This window comes from Equus asinus, chromosome 27, assembly GCF_041296235.1.
Source record: "Equus asinus isolate D_3611 breed Donkey chromosome 27, EquAss-T2T_v2, whole genome shotgun sequence".
Taxonomy (NCBI): Eukaryota; Metazoa; Chordata; class Mammalia; order Perissodactyla; family Equidae; genus Equus; species Equus asinus.
Genome location: NC_091816.1, coordinates 12,902,666 through 12,916,706, shown reverse-complemented (window position 1 = coordinate 12,916,706; position 14,041 = coordinate 12,902,666). Strand labels below are relative to the sequence as shown.

The window sequence follows — 14,041 nt, the reverse complement described above, 5'->3', positions numbered from 1 at the left end:
CCTCGCTGTGGCAGGCATGCCATATATAAAATAGAAGATGGGCACAGTTGTTAACTCAGGGCCAATCTTCCTCAGGTAAAAGAGGAGGACTGGCAATGGATGTTAGCTCAGGACTAATCTTTCTCACCAAAAAAAAAAATAGGACCATTCAATACCTGGTAAGAAATATGGCAGTTTCATTTCTTGGAATTCCAAGGGTTATGCAGATTTTACATTCTATAACCCTAATACTATTTTGCTACCACCCATGAGCAAACCAAAGCATACCCTTAAGCATCACACTACAAATGCCCTTACACCAGAAATGCCACTCCTGGAAATTTATCCTCAGAAATTAGTTCAAAAGAAAAAAGCTCAAGATACAAAGATATTTACAACAGCATTACTCAAAATAAGAAAAAATATAACAAGCTTTAACTAAATGCGGCAGACCAACTTGACAGATTATTAAGAAGCTACTGAAAATTATGGAAAAATAGAATTTATTTGATACGTGAAGTGAAAAATAAATATTCGTTACTTTCAACTTAGAGTACCCTAATTCCCAATCTGAAATCACTTTTCCAGAAAATATTTTTTATATTTTATCTAACATTAGACACAAACAAAATAATGTAACCAACTTTCAAAGGACTTGTGAAACCAAGGTATATAAGATACTTTAGTAACCAGGAGTTATTCTCAGCACTGATAAAACCACATTTTCATAAACAGTAAACTTCAAGGTCTTTACCATAGATAGGAAGCATACAAGTCTTTTAATAACTAGATTTTTTGATAATGTAACACCATCAACTTTTCCCCACCTTACCCTGTAATTTATTTAGCCATTCAACAAAAACGTATTGAATGCTTCTGTGGGTGAAGGATTAGATTACAACAGCAAACAAGTAACTATGCAATTACAATGGCACACAATGGCTTTGTCAGAAATAGTAAGTGCTATGGGAATTCAAAGGCTAAGCACTGAATTCAAATTGGAAAGTGAGAATAAATGACTTTTAAGATGAAACCTAAAAGAGGAATAGGAGTTAGCCAAAGGAAAGAGGGAAAGACATAAAAAGAATGTTCCAGGAAGAAGAAGTAATATGAGCAAAGGTCAAGAGGCAAAAGAGAGTAAAGCATGTTAGAGAAGCTACAAGTCAATATCACTATAACAAACTACAAGGAAAACAATGAGATATGGGCATAAAGGATAAGTAGAGCCTACATCAGGAAGGGCATGTAGGCTGCAGGAAAAGATGGACTTTATCTGAAAAGCAATGATGATCAGCTATAAGCAGAGTGACATCGTCAGATTTATGATTAGAAAAATCATTGACTGCTATACAGAGAACGGACAGTAGAGAAGCTAAACCAGGAGACCTGGTAAGCAGCGAATCAGGCAATCCAGTGACAGTGATCTGAACTAGGATGCTTTGGTAATCTTTATACATCTAACACTTCTAGCTCTACTCTTTTTGAGTCCATGGAACCCCCTGTGGCTGGGTACAGCCCTGTGACTAGCTCTGGCCAATCAGCTGTGAGGGAAAGTGACGTGTGTCACCTCCAGGCCAGAGCATTTAACTGCCAGGCAAGATCTTCCACAGCTCTTTTTCCCTCTGGCACTGAAACCTACAACATTTGAAATATCAGGTATGCTATCAGCCTGGGTCCTTGAGCGACTCTAACAAGCTAAGACCGCGTCGACACACAGTGGTAAGAAAGAGAAACAAACCTTTGTTCTTTTAAGCCACTGAGATTTTGGAGCAAAGATATTCTTAAGCAGATCAAAAAGACTAGGTCTATGCTAATATTTAAAACGGTTTTTAGCGGCCAGCCCCATGGCCTAGTGGTTAAGTTTAGCATGCTCCGCTTCAGCGGCCCAGGTTCCATTCCTAGGCATGTACCTACACACCACTTGTCCACAGCCATGCTGAGACAGTGACCCACATACAAAATAGAGGAAAACTGGCAAAGATGTTAACTCAGGGCCAATCTTCTTCAGCAAAAATAAAAAATAAATAAAAGTTTTTAAAATTTTGTTTATGAAATAATTCAACGCAAATTTCACTCGAATGAGATAATCAAAACTAACGTATATGCTAGTAAGAATGATAGGCCTACTTTGATAAAAAGATTAGCTCTGCTTTAACGTCAGTCAGTAAAAAAGTCTGAAGAACACCTAACAAGATGACATCAGTAAATATTATTATTGCTACATTTTGAAGTAGGTAAAGAATTTTTTGCGAATTAAGTTGCACTGACTTTGTTGTTTAAAAGGTAACAGTCTAAGAGTAAAGCAAACAAAATAAGCAGAAGAAACAAAAGAATAAGTGCTGAAGTGGAAATAGGTGAAACTTTAGAAAAAAATGAAAAACAGAAAAATCAATGAAACCAAAAGTTGCTTTTTTTGAAAAGATCAACAAAATCGACAAAACTTTAGCTAGACTTACCAAGAAAAAAGAGAGAAAAACACAAATTCCTAAAATTAGAAATTAAAGAGGAGCACTATCACTAATGACCTTACAGAAATCAAAAGGACTGCAAGCGAATACTTCAAAAAACTTTATACAACATAGATGATGAAATAGACAAACTCCTAAAAATACACAAAGTACCAAAGTTAACTCAAGAAAAAGAGAAAATTTGAGCAGATCTCTAAGAAACAATTTCTACAAAGAGCTTCCCACAAAGGAAAGCTCAGGGCCAATGGCTTCACTAGTGAATTCTATACAACATTTAAAGAGAAAACTATATCAAACCTTCACAACTCTTTCAGAAAACAGCGGAAAAGAACACTTCACAAATCTTTCATGAGGCCAAAATTACCCTGATAAGAATCGCAAAGAAACTACACACCATATCCCTCATGAATAGACACAAAAATCGTATACAAAATATCAGCAAACTGAATCCCACAACAAGTAAAAAAGGATTATCCACTATGAGCAAGTAGGATTTACTGCAAGAATGCAAGGTTGCTTTAACATCTAAAAATCAATTAATGTAATATATCACATTACCAAAGAACAAGAGCAACATGATCATCTCAATAGATGCAGAAAAAGCATTTGACAACATCCAATACCCATTCATGATTAAAAATTCTTAAGCGGCCCCATGGCCGAGTGGCTTAAGTTCGCGTGCTGCGCTTTGGCAGCCCAGGGTTTTGCCAGTTCGAATCCTGGGCACAGACATGGCACTGCTCATCAAGCCATGCTGAGGCGGCACCCCACATGCCACAACTAGAAGGACTCACAACTAAAAAAATAAATAAATAAACAACTATGTACCAGGGTGCTGTGGGGAGAAAAAGGAAAAATAAAATCTTTGGGGCCAGCCCCATGGCCAAGTGGTTGATTTCATGCACTCGGCTTCAGCAGCCCAGGGTTTCGCCAGTTCAGATCCTAGGCACGGACAGAGCACCGCTCATCAAGCCATGCTGAGGCGGCATCCCACATGCCACAACTAGAAGGACCCACAACTAAAAATACACAACCATGTACCAGTGGGCTTTGGGAGAAAAAGGAAAAATGAAATCTTTAAAAAAAAAAAAAAATTCTCAATAAACTAGAAATGGAGGGGAAATTCTTCAATCTGACAAAGGGCATCTACAAAAACCTTTCAGCTAACATCACACATAATGGTGAAAGAATGAACACTTTCCCCCCTAAGTTCAGGAACGAGACAAGATGTCCATTCTCACTACTTCTACTCAACATCAGATTGGCCAGTCCAGACAGACAAGAAATAAAAGGCATTCATATTGGAAAAGATGAAATAAAACTGTTCTTACTCTCAGATGACATATTCTTGTATGTAAAAGATACTAAGAAATCCACACAAAAAAACAGAAATAAGGACTTTAGCAAGGTGGCAAAAACAAGTCAATGTACAAAAACCTACTATATTTCTATATGCTAGCAATGAACAATCCAAAAATCAAATCAAGACAGCAATTTCATTCACAGTAACATCAAAAATAAAATACTTAGGAATTAATTTAATAAGTGTAAGATATACATTAAAAACTATAAAACATTGTTCAAAGAAGTTAAAAACCTAAACGGAAAGATATCCATTCACTTGGGGCTGGCTCTGTGGCCGAGTGGTTAAGTTCATGCACTCCGCTGCGGCGGCCCAGGGTTCGGATCCTGGGCGCAGACATGGCACCGCTCATCAGGCCACGTTGAGGCGGCATCCCACGTCCCACAACTAGAAGGACCTGCAACTAACATATACAACTATGTACAAGGGGGGTTTGGGGAGATAAAGCAGGAAAAAAAACAAAAAAAAGATTGGCAACAGTTGTTAGCCCAGGTGCCAATCTTTAAAAAAAAAAAAAAAAAGAGGGACTTTATTATTAAAAAAAAAAAGACATCCATTCACTGACAGTAAGACGTAATATTTTTAAGACAGCAATTTACCCAAAATTGATTTATAGACTCAATGTAATCCCTATCAAAATCGCAGCTGGGAGTGATGACAGCATCACGGCAGAGTGAGTTCTTCCCTTAGTCTCTCCCCTCTAAAATACAATGAAAAGGATATTCCTAAACCAAGAGAGGAAATTCACACAACAGACATCTGAGAGATCCATGCAGCCATATGTCTGAAGGTGGAGGTGCTGGACTCCCTAGGAGGCAGTGGAAGGAGGTAAGGGGATCTCCTCTCCCTCCCCAAATGGCAATGTCCTAGGGAGTGGGACCACGCATGGCAGTCAGCACACAACTTTGAGAGAAGGGAGACAGGCCAGCCCTCTGCAGGAACACCTTCACTCTCGGAGTTGCCTCCCAACCAGTGGGAATGCTCCACAACAAGGAGGCCAAGCAATCACGAGGGAGTCTTCACCTAGCCAAGTAGCCCAGGAGGACAGACAACAAATGCAGAGCAGGAGTGCCCAGGATCGCACGTGTGAAAGAAACTGCCCCCTCCACTCCCACCAGGTGCACCAACTCAGCTGGTCAACAAGAACAGAGGACTCCCAGCAGAGGGCTACCCACCTATGTGTGTAAAGCAGCGGCAGCCAACAAGCAAACACAGACAGGCCCTCTCAGCACAGCTTTCAAAGGAGAGGCACAGCTGCCAGGGATCCCAGCAGGCTCAGAATGCATAGCTCCTGCCCCCACAGTGGTGGCAGGTGGAATCTGTGACCAGATACTACCACTATGCAATGGCACAAGTCAACGCCAGCAAATAGCATGAAGAGGTGTGTTAACACTCCAGACCAGAAGGAAAATGACCAGTACCCATAAATCAACCCTGAAGTCACAGAAATTTAATAACTGAATGCCAGAGAATTCAAAATAGCTATCAAAAAAAATCTCAATGAGTTACAAGAAGAGCCATAAAGACAGTTTAATGAAACCAGGAATGAAATCAATGAACAGAGGGAATTCTTCTGAAGAATTCAAAAGAGATTGAAACTATTAAAAAAAAGCCAATCAGAAATGTTGAGATGAAAAACATAATAAGATAAAGAAAAATATGGAGTCCTTAAATAACAGAGCTGATATTATGAAGAACAGAATTAGTAATTTAAAGGACAGAAACATAGAAATGCTGCAGATGCAGGAGAGAGAACAATAAACTAAAAAGAAATGAAAAAATTCTCCAAGAAATATCTGACTCAATTAGGAAATGCAACATAAGAATTATGTTCTTCTCCACAGGTAGAAGAGAGGGAGAAAGGGGCAGAAAGCTTGTTCAAAGAAATTAGCTGAGAACTTCCCAAACCTGAGGAAGGAGCTGGAATTACAAGGAAATGAAACCAATAGACTCCTAAAAACATCAATGTCAAAAGACCTTCTCCAAGGCATATAGTAGTAAAACTGGCAAAAGTGAATGACAAAGATAAAGGGCAGCAAGGCAGAAGAAAATAACCTACAAAGGCATCCCTGTCAGGCTTTCAGCCGAGTTCTCAGCAGAAACCTTACAGGCTAGAACAGAGTGGAACAATACATTCAAAATTCTGAAAGACAAAAACTTTCCACAAAGAATACTCTATCCAGTGAAAATATCCTTCAGATATGATGGAGAAATAAAAACTTTCCTAGATAAACAGAAGCTGAGGGAGTTCACAGCCACAAGAATCACCTACAAGAAATGATCAAGAAAGCTCTCATACTGGAAAACAAAGGGATTTACAAAGCCTTGACGAAGGAGATAAACGGACAGACAAAATCAGAAAATTGCAGCTGTCTATCAGAACCGGTTAGCAAACACTTAATTGTAACATTAAAGACAAAGAGAAGGAAAACATCCAAAATAACTGTAATCTCTTCATTTTAATCAAAAAGGCAAAGCACAAAACGGAATAAGTTGTGACAACAATAACTTAAAAGGAGAAGATGAAAGGGACGGAACCTACTTAGACTAAGGAAATAAGAGGCTATCAGAGAATGTAGCACCTCATCTATGAGATTTTTTATACAAACCTCATGGTAACCACTAAACAATAAATCAGGACAGAAAGACAAATGATAAATAAAGAGAAAACTGAGCAAACCATCACAGATAACCATCAAACTGAACTGGCAGTCAGAAATACATGAGATGAGAAACAAGGGAAATACAGAAGAATTGGAAAACAACTTATAAAATGGCAGCATTAAGCCCTCATATATCAATAATCACTCCAAATGTAAATGGATTAAATTCTCAAAACCAAAGATGGAGAGTCGTAAGCTGGATTAAAAAACAAGACATAGGGCCAGCCTAGTGGCATAGTAAAGCTTGTGCACTCCGCTTTGGCAGCCCAGGGTTCTCAGGTTCGGAGCCTGGGCACAGACCTACACACGACTCATCAAGTCATGCTGTGGCGGTGTCCCACACACAATATAGAGGAAGACCAGCACAGATGTTAGTTCAGTGACAATCTTCCTCAAGTAAAAAGAAGACTGGCAACAGATATTAGCTCAGAGCCAATCTCCTTTACCCGAAAAAAAGTAATCAAGACCCAAAAATTTGCTGCCTCCAGGAAACGAATCTCAGCTCTAAAGACAAACACAGAGTGAAGGAATGGAAAGACAATACTTAAAGCTAATGACCAACAAAAGAAAGTAGGTGTTGCGATACTTCTATCAGACAAAGTAGACTCCAAGATAAAAAGGGCAATGAGAGACAAAGAGGAGCAGTATATAATAATAAAAGGGACACTCCACCAAGAGGACATAACACTTAGAAATATATATGCACCTAACACAGGAGCACCAAAGTACATTAAGTAACTATTAACAAACCTAAAAGAAGAAATTAACAGCAACACAATAATAGTAGGGAAACTCAACAGCCCACTTACACCAATGGATACATCATCCAGACAAAGTCAAAAAGGAAATAGTGGAATTAAACGAAAAACTAGACCAGATGGACTTCATAGCTATATGTAGACTACTCCATCCAAAAACAGCAGAATACACATTCTTCTCAATTGCACATGGAATATTCTCAAAAACAGACCATATGTTGGGAAACAAGGCAAGCTTCAATACATTTAAGAAGACTGAAATCATATCAAGCATCTTTTCTGAGCATGATGCTATGAAACTAGAAATCAACTACAAGAAAAAAGCCGAGAAAGTGACAAATATGTGGAAACAACATGCTACTGAACAACCAATGGATCACTGAAGAAATGAAAGGAGAAATCAAAAAATACCTGGAGACAAACGAAAAGGCACCATACCAATGCACAGGGGATACAGCAAAAGTGGTCCTAAGAAGGAAATTCATAGCACTACAGGCTCATCTTCACAAACAAGAAAACCTCAAATAAGCAATCTCAAACTATACCTGACAGATTTAGAAAAAGAACAAAGCCCAAAGTCAGCAGAAAGAGGGAAATAATAAAAAATTAGAGCAGAAATAAATGAAATTGACCAAAAAAGTAGAAAGGATCGATGAAAGCAAGAGCTGGTTCTTTGAGATGACAGACAAGACGTGACAAACACTTAGCCAGACTCACTAGGAAAAAAAAGAGAGAAGGTTGAAATAAACAATTTTAGAAATCAAAGAGGAGAAATTACAACAGATACCACAGAAACACAACAGATTATAAGAGAATACTATGGAAAAACTATATGCCAACAAACTGGACAATCTAGAAGAAGTCGATAAATTCTTAGACTCATACAACCTCCCAAAACTGCATCAAGAATAGAGAATCTGAATAGACAAATCACAAGAAAAGAGACTGAAACAGGAACCAAAAACCTCCCAAAAAATAAAAGTCCGGGACCAGATGGCTTCTCTAGAGAATTCTACCAAACATTCAAAGATTTAATACCTATCCTTCTCAAACCATTCCACAAAATTAAAGACAATGGAATGCTTCCTAACACATTTTATGAGGCCAACATCACCCAGATCCCAAAGCAAGACAAAGACAACACAAAGAAGGAAAATTACAGGCCAATACCACTGATGAACGTAGATGCAAAAATCCTCAACAAAATATCCGCAAACCAAATACAGCAATACATTAAACAGATTATACACCATGGTCAAGTGGGATTTATACCAGGGATGCAAAGATGGTTTAACATCTGCAAATCAAACAATGTGATACATCATATTAACAAAAGGAAGAATAAAAACCACATGATCATCTCAATAGATGCAGCGAAAGCATTTGACAAGATCCTACCTTCATTTTTTTTTAGGAAGACCAGCCCTGAGCTAACATCCACCACCAACCCTCCTCCTTTTGCTAAGGAAGATTGGCCCTGAGCCAACATCTGTGCCCATCCTGCTACATTTATATGTGGGACGGCTGCCACAGCATGGCTTGACAAGCAGTGCGCAGGTCTGTGCCTGGGATCTGAACCTGAGAACCCCAGGCCGCCACAGCAGGGCGTGCAAACTCAACCACTACGCCACTGGGCCAGCCCTCAACATTCATTTATGATAAAAACTCTCAATAAAATGGGTATAGAAGGAAAGTACCTCAACATAATTAAAGCCATATAATGATAGACCCACAGCAGCCAACATCATACTCAACAGGGAAAAACTAACAATAATCCCTCTGAGAACAGGCACAAGACAAGGGTGCCCAACCTCACCACTCTTATTCAACATAGTACTGCAGGTTTTGGCCAGAGTAATTAGGCAAGAAAAAGAAATAAAGGGTATCCAAATTAGCAAGGAAGAGAAACTCTTGCTTTATGCAGATAACATGATTTTATATTAGAGAAAATCCTAAAGAATCCATCAGAAAACTATTAGAAGTAATCAACAACTACAGCAAAGTTGCGGGGTACAAAATCAACTTAGAAACATCAGTCGCATTTCTATACTCTAATAATGAACTAATAGCAAGAGAACTGAAGAATACAATCCCATTTACAATCTGAAAAAAAGAAATAAAATATCTAAGAATAAATTTAACCAAGGGGGTGAAAGACCTATACAATGAAAACTATAAGACATTATTGAAAGAAATTGATGATGACATAGAAATGAAATGATATTCCATGCATATTGATTGGAAGAATAAACATAGTTATGTCCATACTACCGAAAGCAGTCTACAGATTCAGTGCAATTCCAATCAGAATCCCAATGACATTCTTCACAGAAACAGAACAAAGAATGCTAAAATTCATATGGGGCAACAAAAGACCCCGAATAGCTAAAGCAATCCTGAGAACAAAGAACAAAGCTGGAGGCATCACATCCCCTGACTTCAAAATATACTACAAAGCTACAGTAATCAAAACAGCATGGTAATGGTACAAGAACAGACACACAGATCAATGGAACAGAACTGAAAGCCCAGGAATAAAACCACACATCTATGGACAGCTAATCTTCAACAAAGGAGCTAAGAACATACAATGGAGAAAGGAAAGTCTCTTCCATAAATGGTGTTGGGAAAACTGAACAGCCACATGCAAAAGAATGAAAGCAGACCATTACCTTTCGCCGTACACAAAAATTAACTCAAAATGGATCAAAGACTTGAAGGTAAGACGTGAAACCATAAAACTCCTAGAAGAAAATATAGGCAGTACACTCTTTGACATTGGTCTTAGCAGCATCTCTTCGAATACTATGTCCACTTGGGCAAGGGAAACAAAAGAAAAAAATAAATGGGACTTCATCAGACTAAAGAGCTTCTGCAAGGCAAACGAACCAGGAACCAAACAAAAAGACAACCCACCAACTGGAAGAAAATATTTGCAAATCGTGTATCTGACAAGGGCTTAATCTCCAAAATATATAAAGAACTCACACAATTCAACAACAAAAAAACAAACAACCCAATCGAAAAATGGGCAGAGGGTATGAACAGACATTTTTCCAAAGAAGATACACAGATGGCCAATAGGCACATGAAAACATGTTCAACATCACTAATCATCAGGGAAATGCAAATCAAAACTACAATGAGATATCACCTTACACCTGTTAGAAGGGCTATAATTACCAAGACAAAAAACAACAAATGTTGGAGAGGATGTGGAGAAAAGGGACCCCTCATACACTGCTGGTGGAAATGCAAACTAGTGCAGCCACTATGGAAAACAGTATGGAGATTTCTCAAAAAAGTAAACATAGAAATACCACACAACCCAGCTGTCCCACTACAGTATTTATTCTGTATATAAAGGTATTTATGTAAATAAAGGTATTTATTCAAAGACCTTGAAATCAACACTCCAAAGAGATTTATGCACGCCTATGTTCACTGCAGCATTATTCACTATAGCCAACAAGTGGAAGCAACCCAAGCACTCACAGACTGATGAATGGATAAAGATGTGGTAAATACACACAATGGTATACTACTCAGCCATAAAAAAGGACAAAATCATCCCATTTGCAACAACATGGATGGACTTTGAGGGTATTATGCTAAGCAAAATAAGCCAGACAGAGAAAGACAAACACCATATGATTTCACTCACATGTGGATGATAAACTAACACATGGACAAAGAAAACAGATTAGTGGTTACTAAAGGGGAAGGCAGTTGTGGGGGTGGGCCTAAGGGATAAAGGGGCACATATATATGGTGACTGACAAATAATAATGTACAACTGAAATTTCACAATGTTATTAACTATTATGACCTCAACAGCAACAAAAAAATCGCTGCTGGTTCTTTTACAGCTGTGACTTCATCAGCTCATCCTAAAATTTATACGGAAATCCAAAGGATTCAGGAAAAACCAAAATAATCTTGAAAGAGAAGAACAAAACTGAAGGACTTACACTTCTCAATTTCAAAACTTAAGTACAATGCTACAGCAATCAAGAGAGTATAGTACTGGCATAAGGACAGTCTGAGTCAATGGAATCAAACTGAGATTCTGGAAATAGACTTTTTCATTTATAGTTAATTGATATTCCACAAGGGTGCCAATCAAGTCAATGGTGAAACCATAGTCTTTTTAAGAAATGGTGCAAGAACAAATGAATAACCATATACAAAAAGATAATTTAGACCTTTATATTAAACCTTACACCAAAAATCAACTCAAATACATTAACAGACCTAAATGTAAGAGCTAAAACTATAAAACTCTCAGAAGAAAACACAGGAGCAAATTTTCATGATCTTGGGTTAGGCACAGATTTCTTAGATATAACACCAAGAATACAAATGATATTGGATCAAGAAACTGTATCCAAAATATATAAAGAACTCTTACAAATCAATAGGCAGAAGATAATCCAATTTTTTTAAATGGGCAAAAAATTTGAATAGAAATTTCACCAAAGAAGACACATGAATGGTCAACAAGTACATGAAATAATGTTCAAAATCTCGAGTCATTAGGGAATTGCATATTAAAACCACAATGATATCACTTCACCTCCACTAGAATGGCTGTGAGCAAAAAGACAAGGAATAACAAGTCTTGGCAAGACTGAGAAAAACATGGAACCCTCATGCATTGATGGTGAGAAGGTAAAATGGTACAGCCATTTTGGTAGTTTCTTAAAAAGTTAAACATCAATTTACCACGACTCAGAAATTCCACTGTTAGGTCTCTATCCAAGAGAAAAAAAAACATGTCCACACAAAGACTTGTACATGAACATCCACAGGAGGACTATTCATAATAGCCAAAAAGTAGAAATAATCCAAATGTCCATTAACTGGTGAATGTATAAACAAACTGTGGTATATCCATACAATCAAATAGTCTTCAGTAATAAAATGGAAGGAAGTACTGACACATGCTACAACATGGATGAACCCTAGACAAGATATCAGCAAACTGGATCCCACAACAAATAAAAAGCATTATAACCCATGACTAAATAAGATTTATTCCAAGAATGCAAGGTTGGTTTAACATAGAAAAATCAATTAATGTAAGTTATCACGTTAATATAATAAAAAACAAGAACAACATGGTCATCTCAATAAATGCTAAGTAAAAGAAGTCATACACTAAAGACTACATATTGTGCAATTCCATTTATATGAAATGGACAGAAAAGGCAAATACATAATAGAAAAGAAAGTAGATTTTTGGTTATCTGGGGCCAGGGTGGGAACAAGGAGTGACTGCAAACAAGATACAAGGGATCTTCTGAGGGTGATGGAAATGTTCTAAAATTGGACTGTAGTAACAGTTGCACAAGTCTGTAAATTTACTAAATATCTTTGAGTTGAATGCTTAAAATGAGTGAACTCTACAGTACATAAATCAAACCTCAATGAAGTTATTTTTTTAAATAATAACCTAAATTCTAACTAGTACACAAGACTGTTAATATCTTAAGAGCAAAAAGTTCTCTTATCGTTTCACCCCTCATACTTAAAATGCCTAACAATCAATATGAATGTTGAACTGAAAAATGAATTTGCCATGACTAAATGGTTTCCTGAAAAATAAAAACTAAACAGTCAGTTTTACTAACCAGAATTTTGTTTAGAGCCTGATGACCCTCCATGTTCTAGCTTTGCTTTCTTCTTCTTTGATGACGATGATGATTCAGAAGATACTGAACGTTTTTCTACTACAGGAGTGGAAAGAGCTCGTTTCTTGAAGAGCTCTCGTTCTCTCAACAGGCTTGGATCCATAATGCTGCAAAGATAAAAATAACTATCTTTAATACAGATTCCAGTCACTCAAACATATATACCAAATCCATTGGTCTCATCAACAGTTACATCCCAAACAAAATTACCTTTTATTACTAGTTATCTAGCACTTGTTTTTATTCACTTACTCATTCACTCAAAACATCTTTAACGAGTGCCTATTTTGTGCCAAGTGCCATGCTAGGCACTACTAAAGAGAAACAGAATTACTTCCTAAAGCTCTAGAACTGTGCTGTCCAATATGGTCACTGGCCACAAGCGCCTACTGAGCATCTGAAACAGGGGTGGAACTGAGATGTACACTTAAGAGTAAAATACATCAGATTTAAAACACAGGACAAAGGAAAGAACTTTTAAAATTACTAATGAGATATTTTAGATTGATTACACATTGACGTGATAATATTCTGAATATAGTGGGTTATATAAAATTAAAATTAATTTCCCCTAATTGTTTTATACTTTTAAAAAATACATAGCTACTAGAAAATTTTAAATTACACATGCGACTCACACTTGCAGCTCATATTGTATTTCTATTGGACAACGGTGCTCTAGAAATAACATCAGGACTGCTGCACAGAAATTAGGAGGCAGATTCAGACTCAGTGCAAAGAAAAAAGAGAACCATCATAATTGCTTACAAATGAAAAGGTATGTTTTAAAATTAGTGAACTCTCTATTAAGTGATGAAGAGGTTAGATTACTATCTGTCAGCAGTACCTACCGAAAATTCCTGATTTGGAGAGAGATGGGGCCAGACCTCTTCGGGGTTTTTTTCCCAGTTCTAAAACTACAATTCTAAGCAACTTCAGTACAACCAGGGAAGCCACAGGTCATTCAACAAATATTGTTAAATGTTCCTCTCTTGTCTGAACTCTCCCTGAAACCCCGTGGAGAATCTAGGAGGTGCGAGGGATGACTATGTAAATTATTTTGCACTGTTAAAACTAGTGTTCATAAATTGGGAAGGAAGGCCCTGGAGGAAAAAGA

At 37.4% G+C, this 14,041-nt stretch overlaps 1 protein-coding gene across 1 annotated transcript in view; it reads right to left on the bottom strand.

Annotated features, from left to right (window-relative positions):
- GTF2E2 (general transcription factor IIE subunit 2) overlaps positions 1–14,041 on the bottom strand; it is a 76,380-nt gene that overhangs the window by 59,892 nt on the left and 2,447 nt on the right. The window contains exon 2 of the mRNA XM_044760552.2: positions 12,865–13,031. Coding sequence (XP_044616487.1) covers positions 12,865–13,027 — 163 coding nt within the window. The 5' untranslated portion in view covers positions 13,028–13,031. The remainder of the gene's footprint in view (positions 1–12,864; positions 13,032–14,041) is intronic.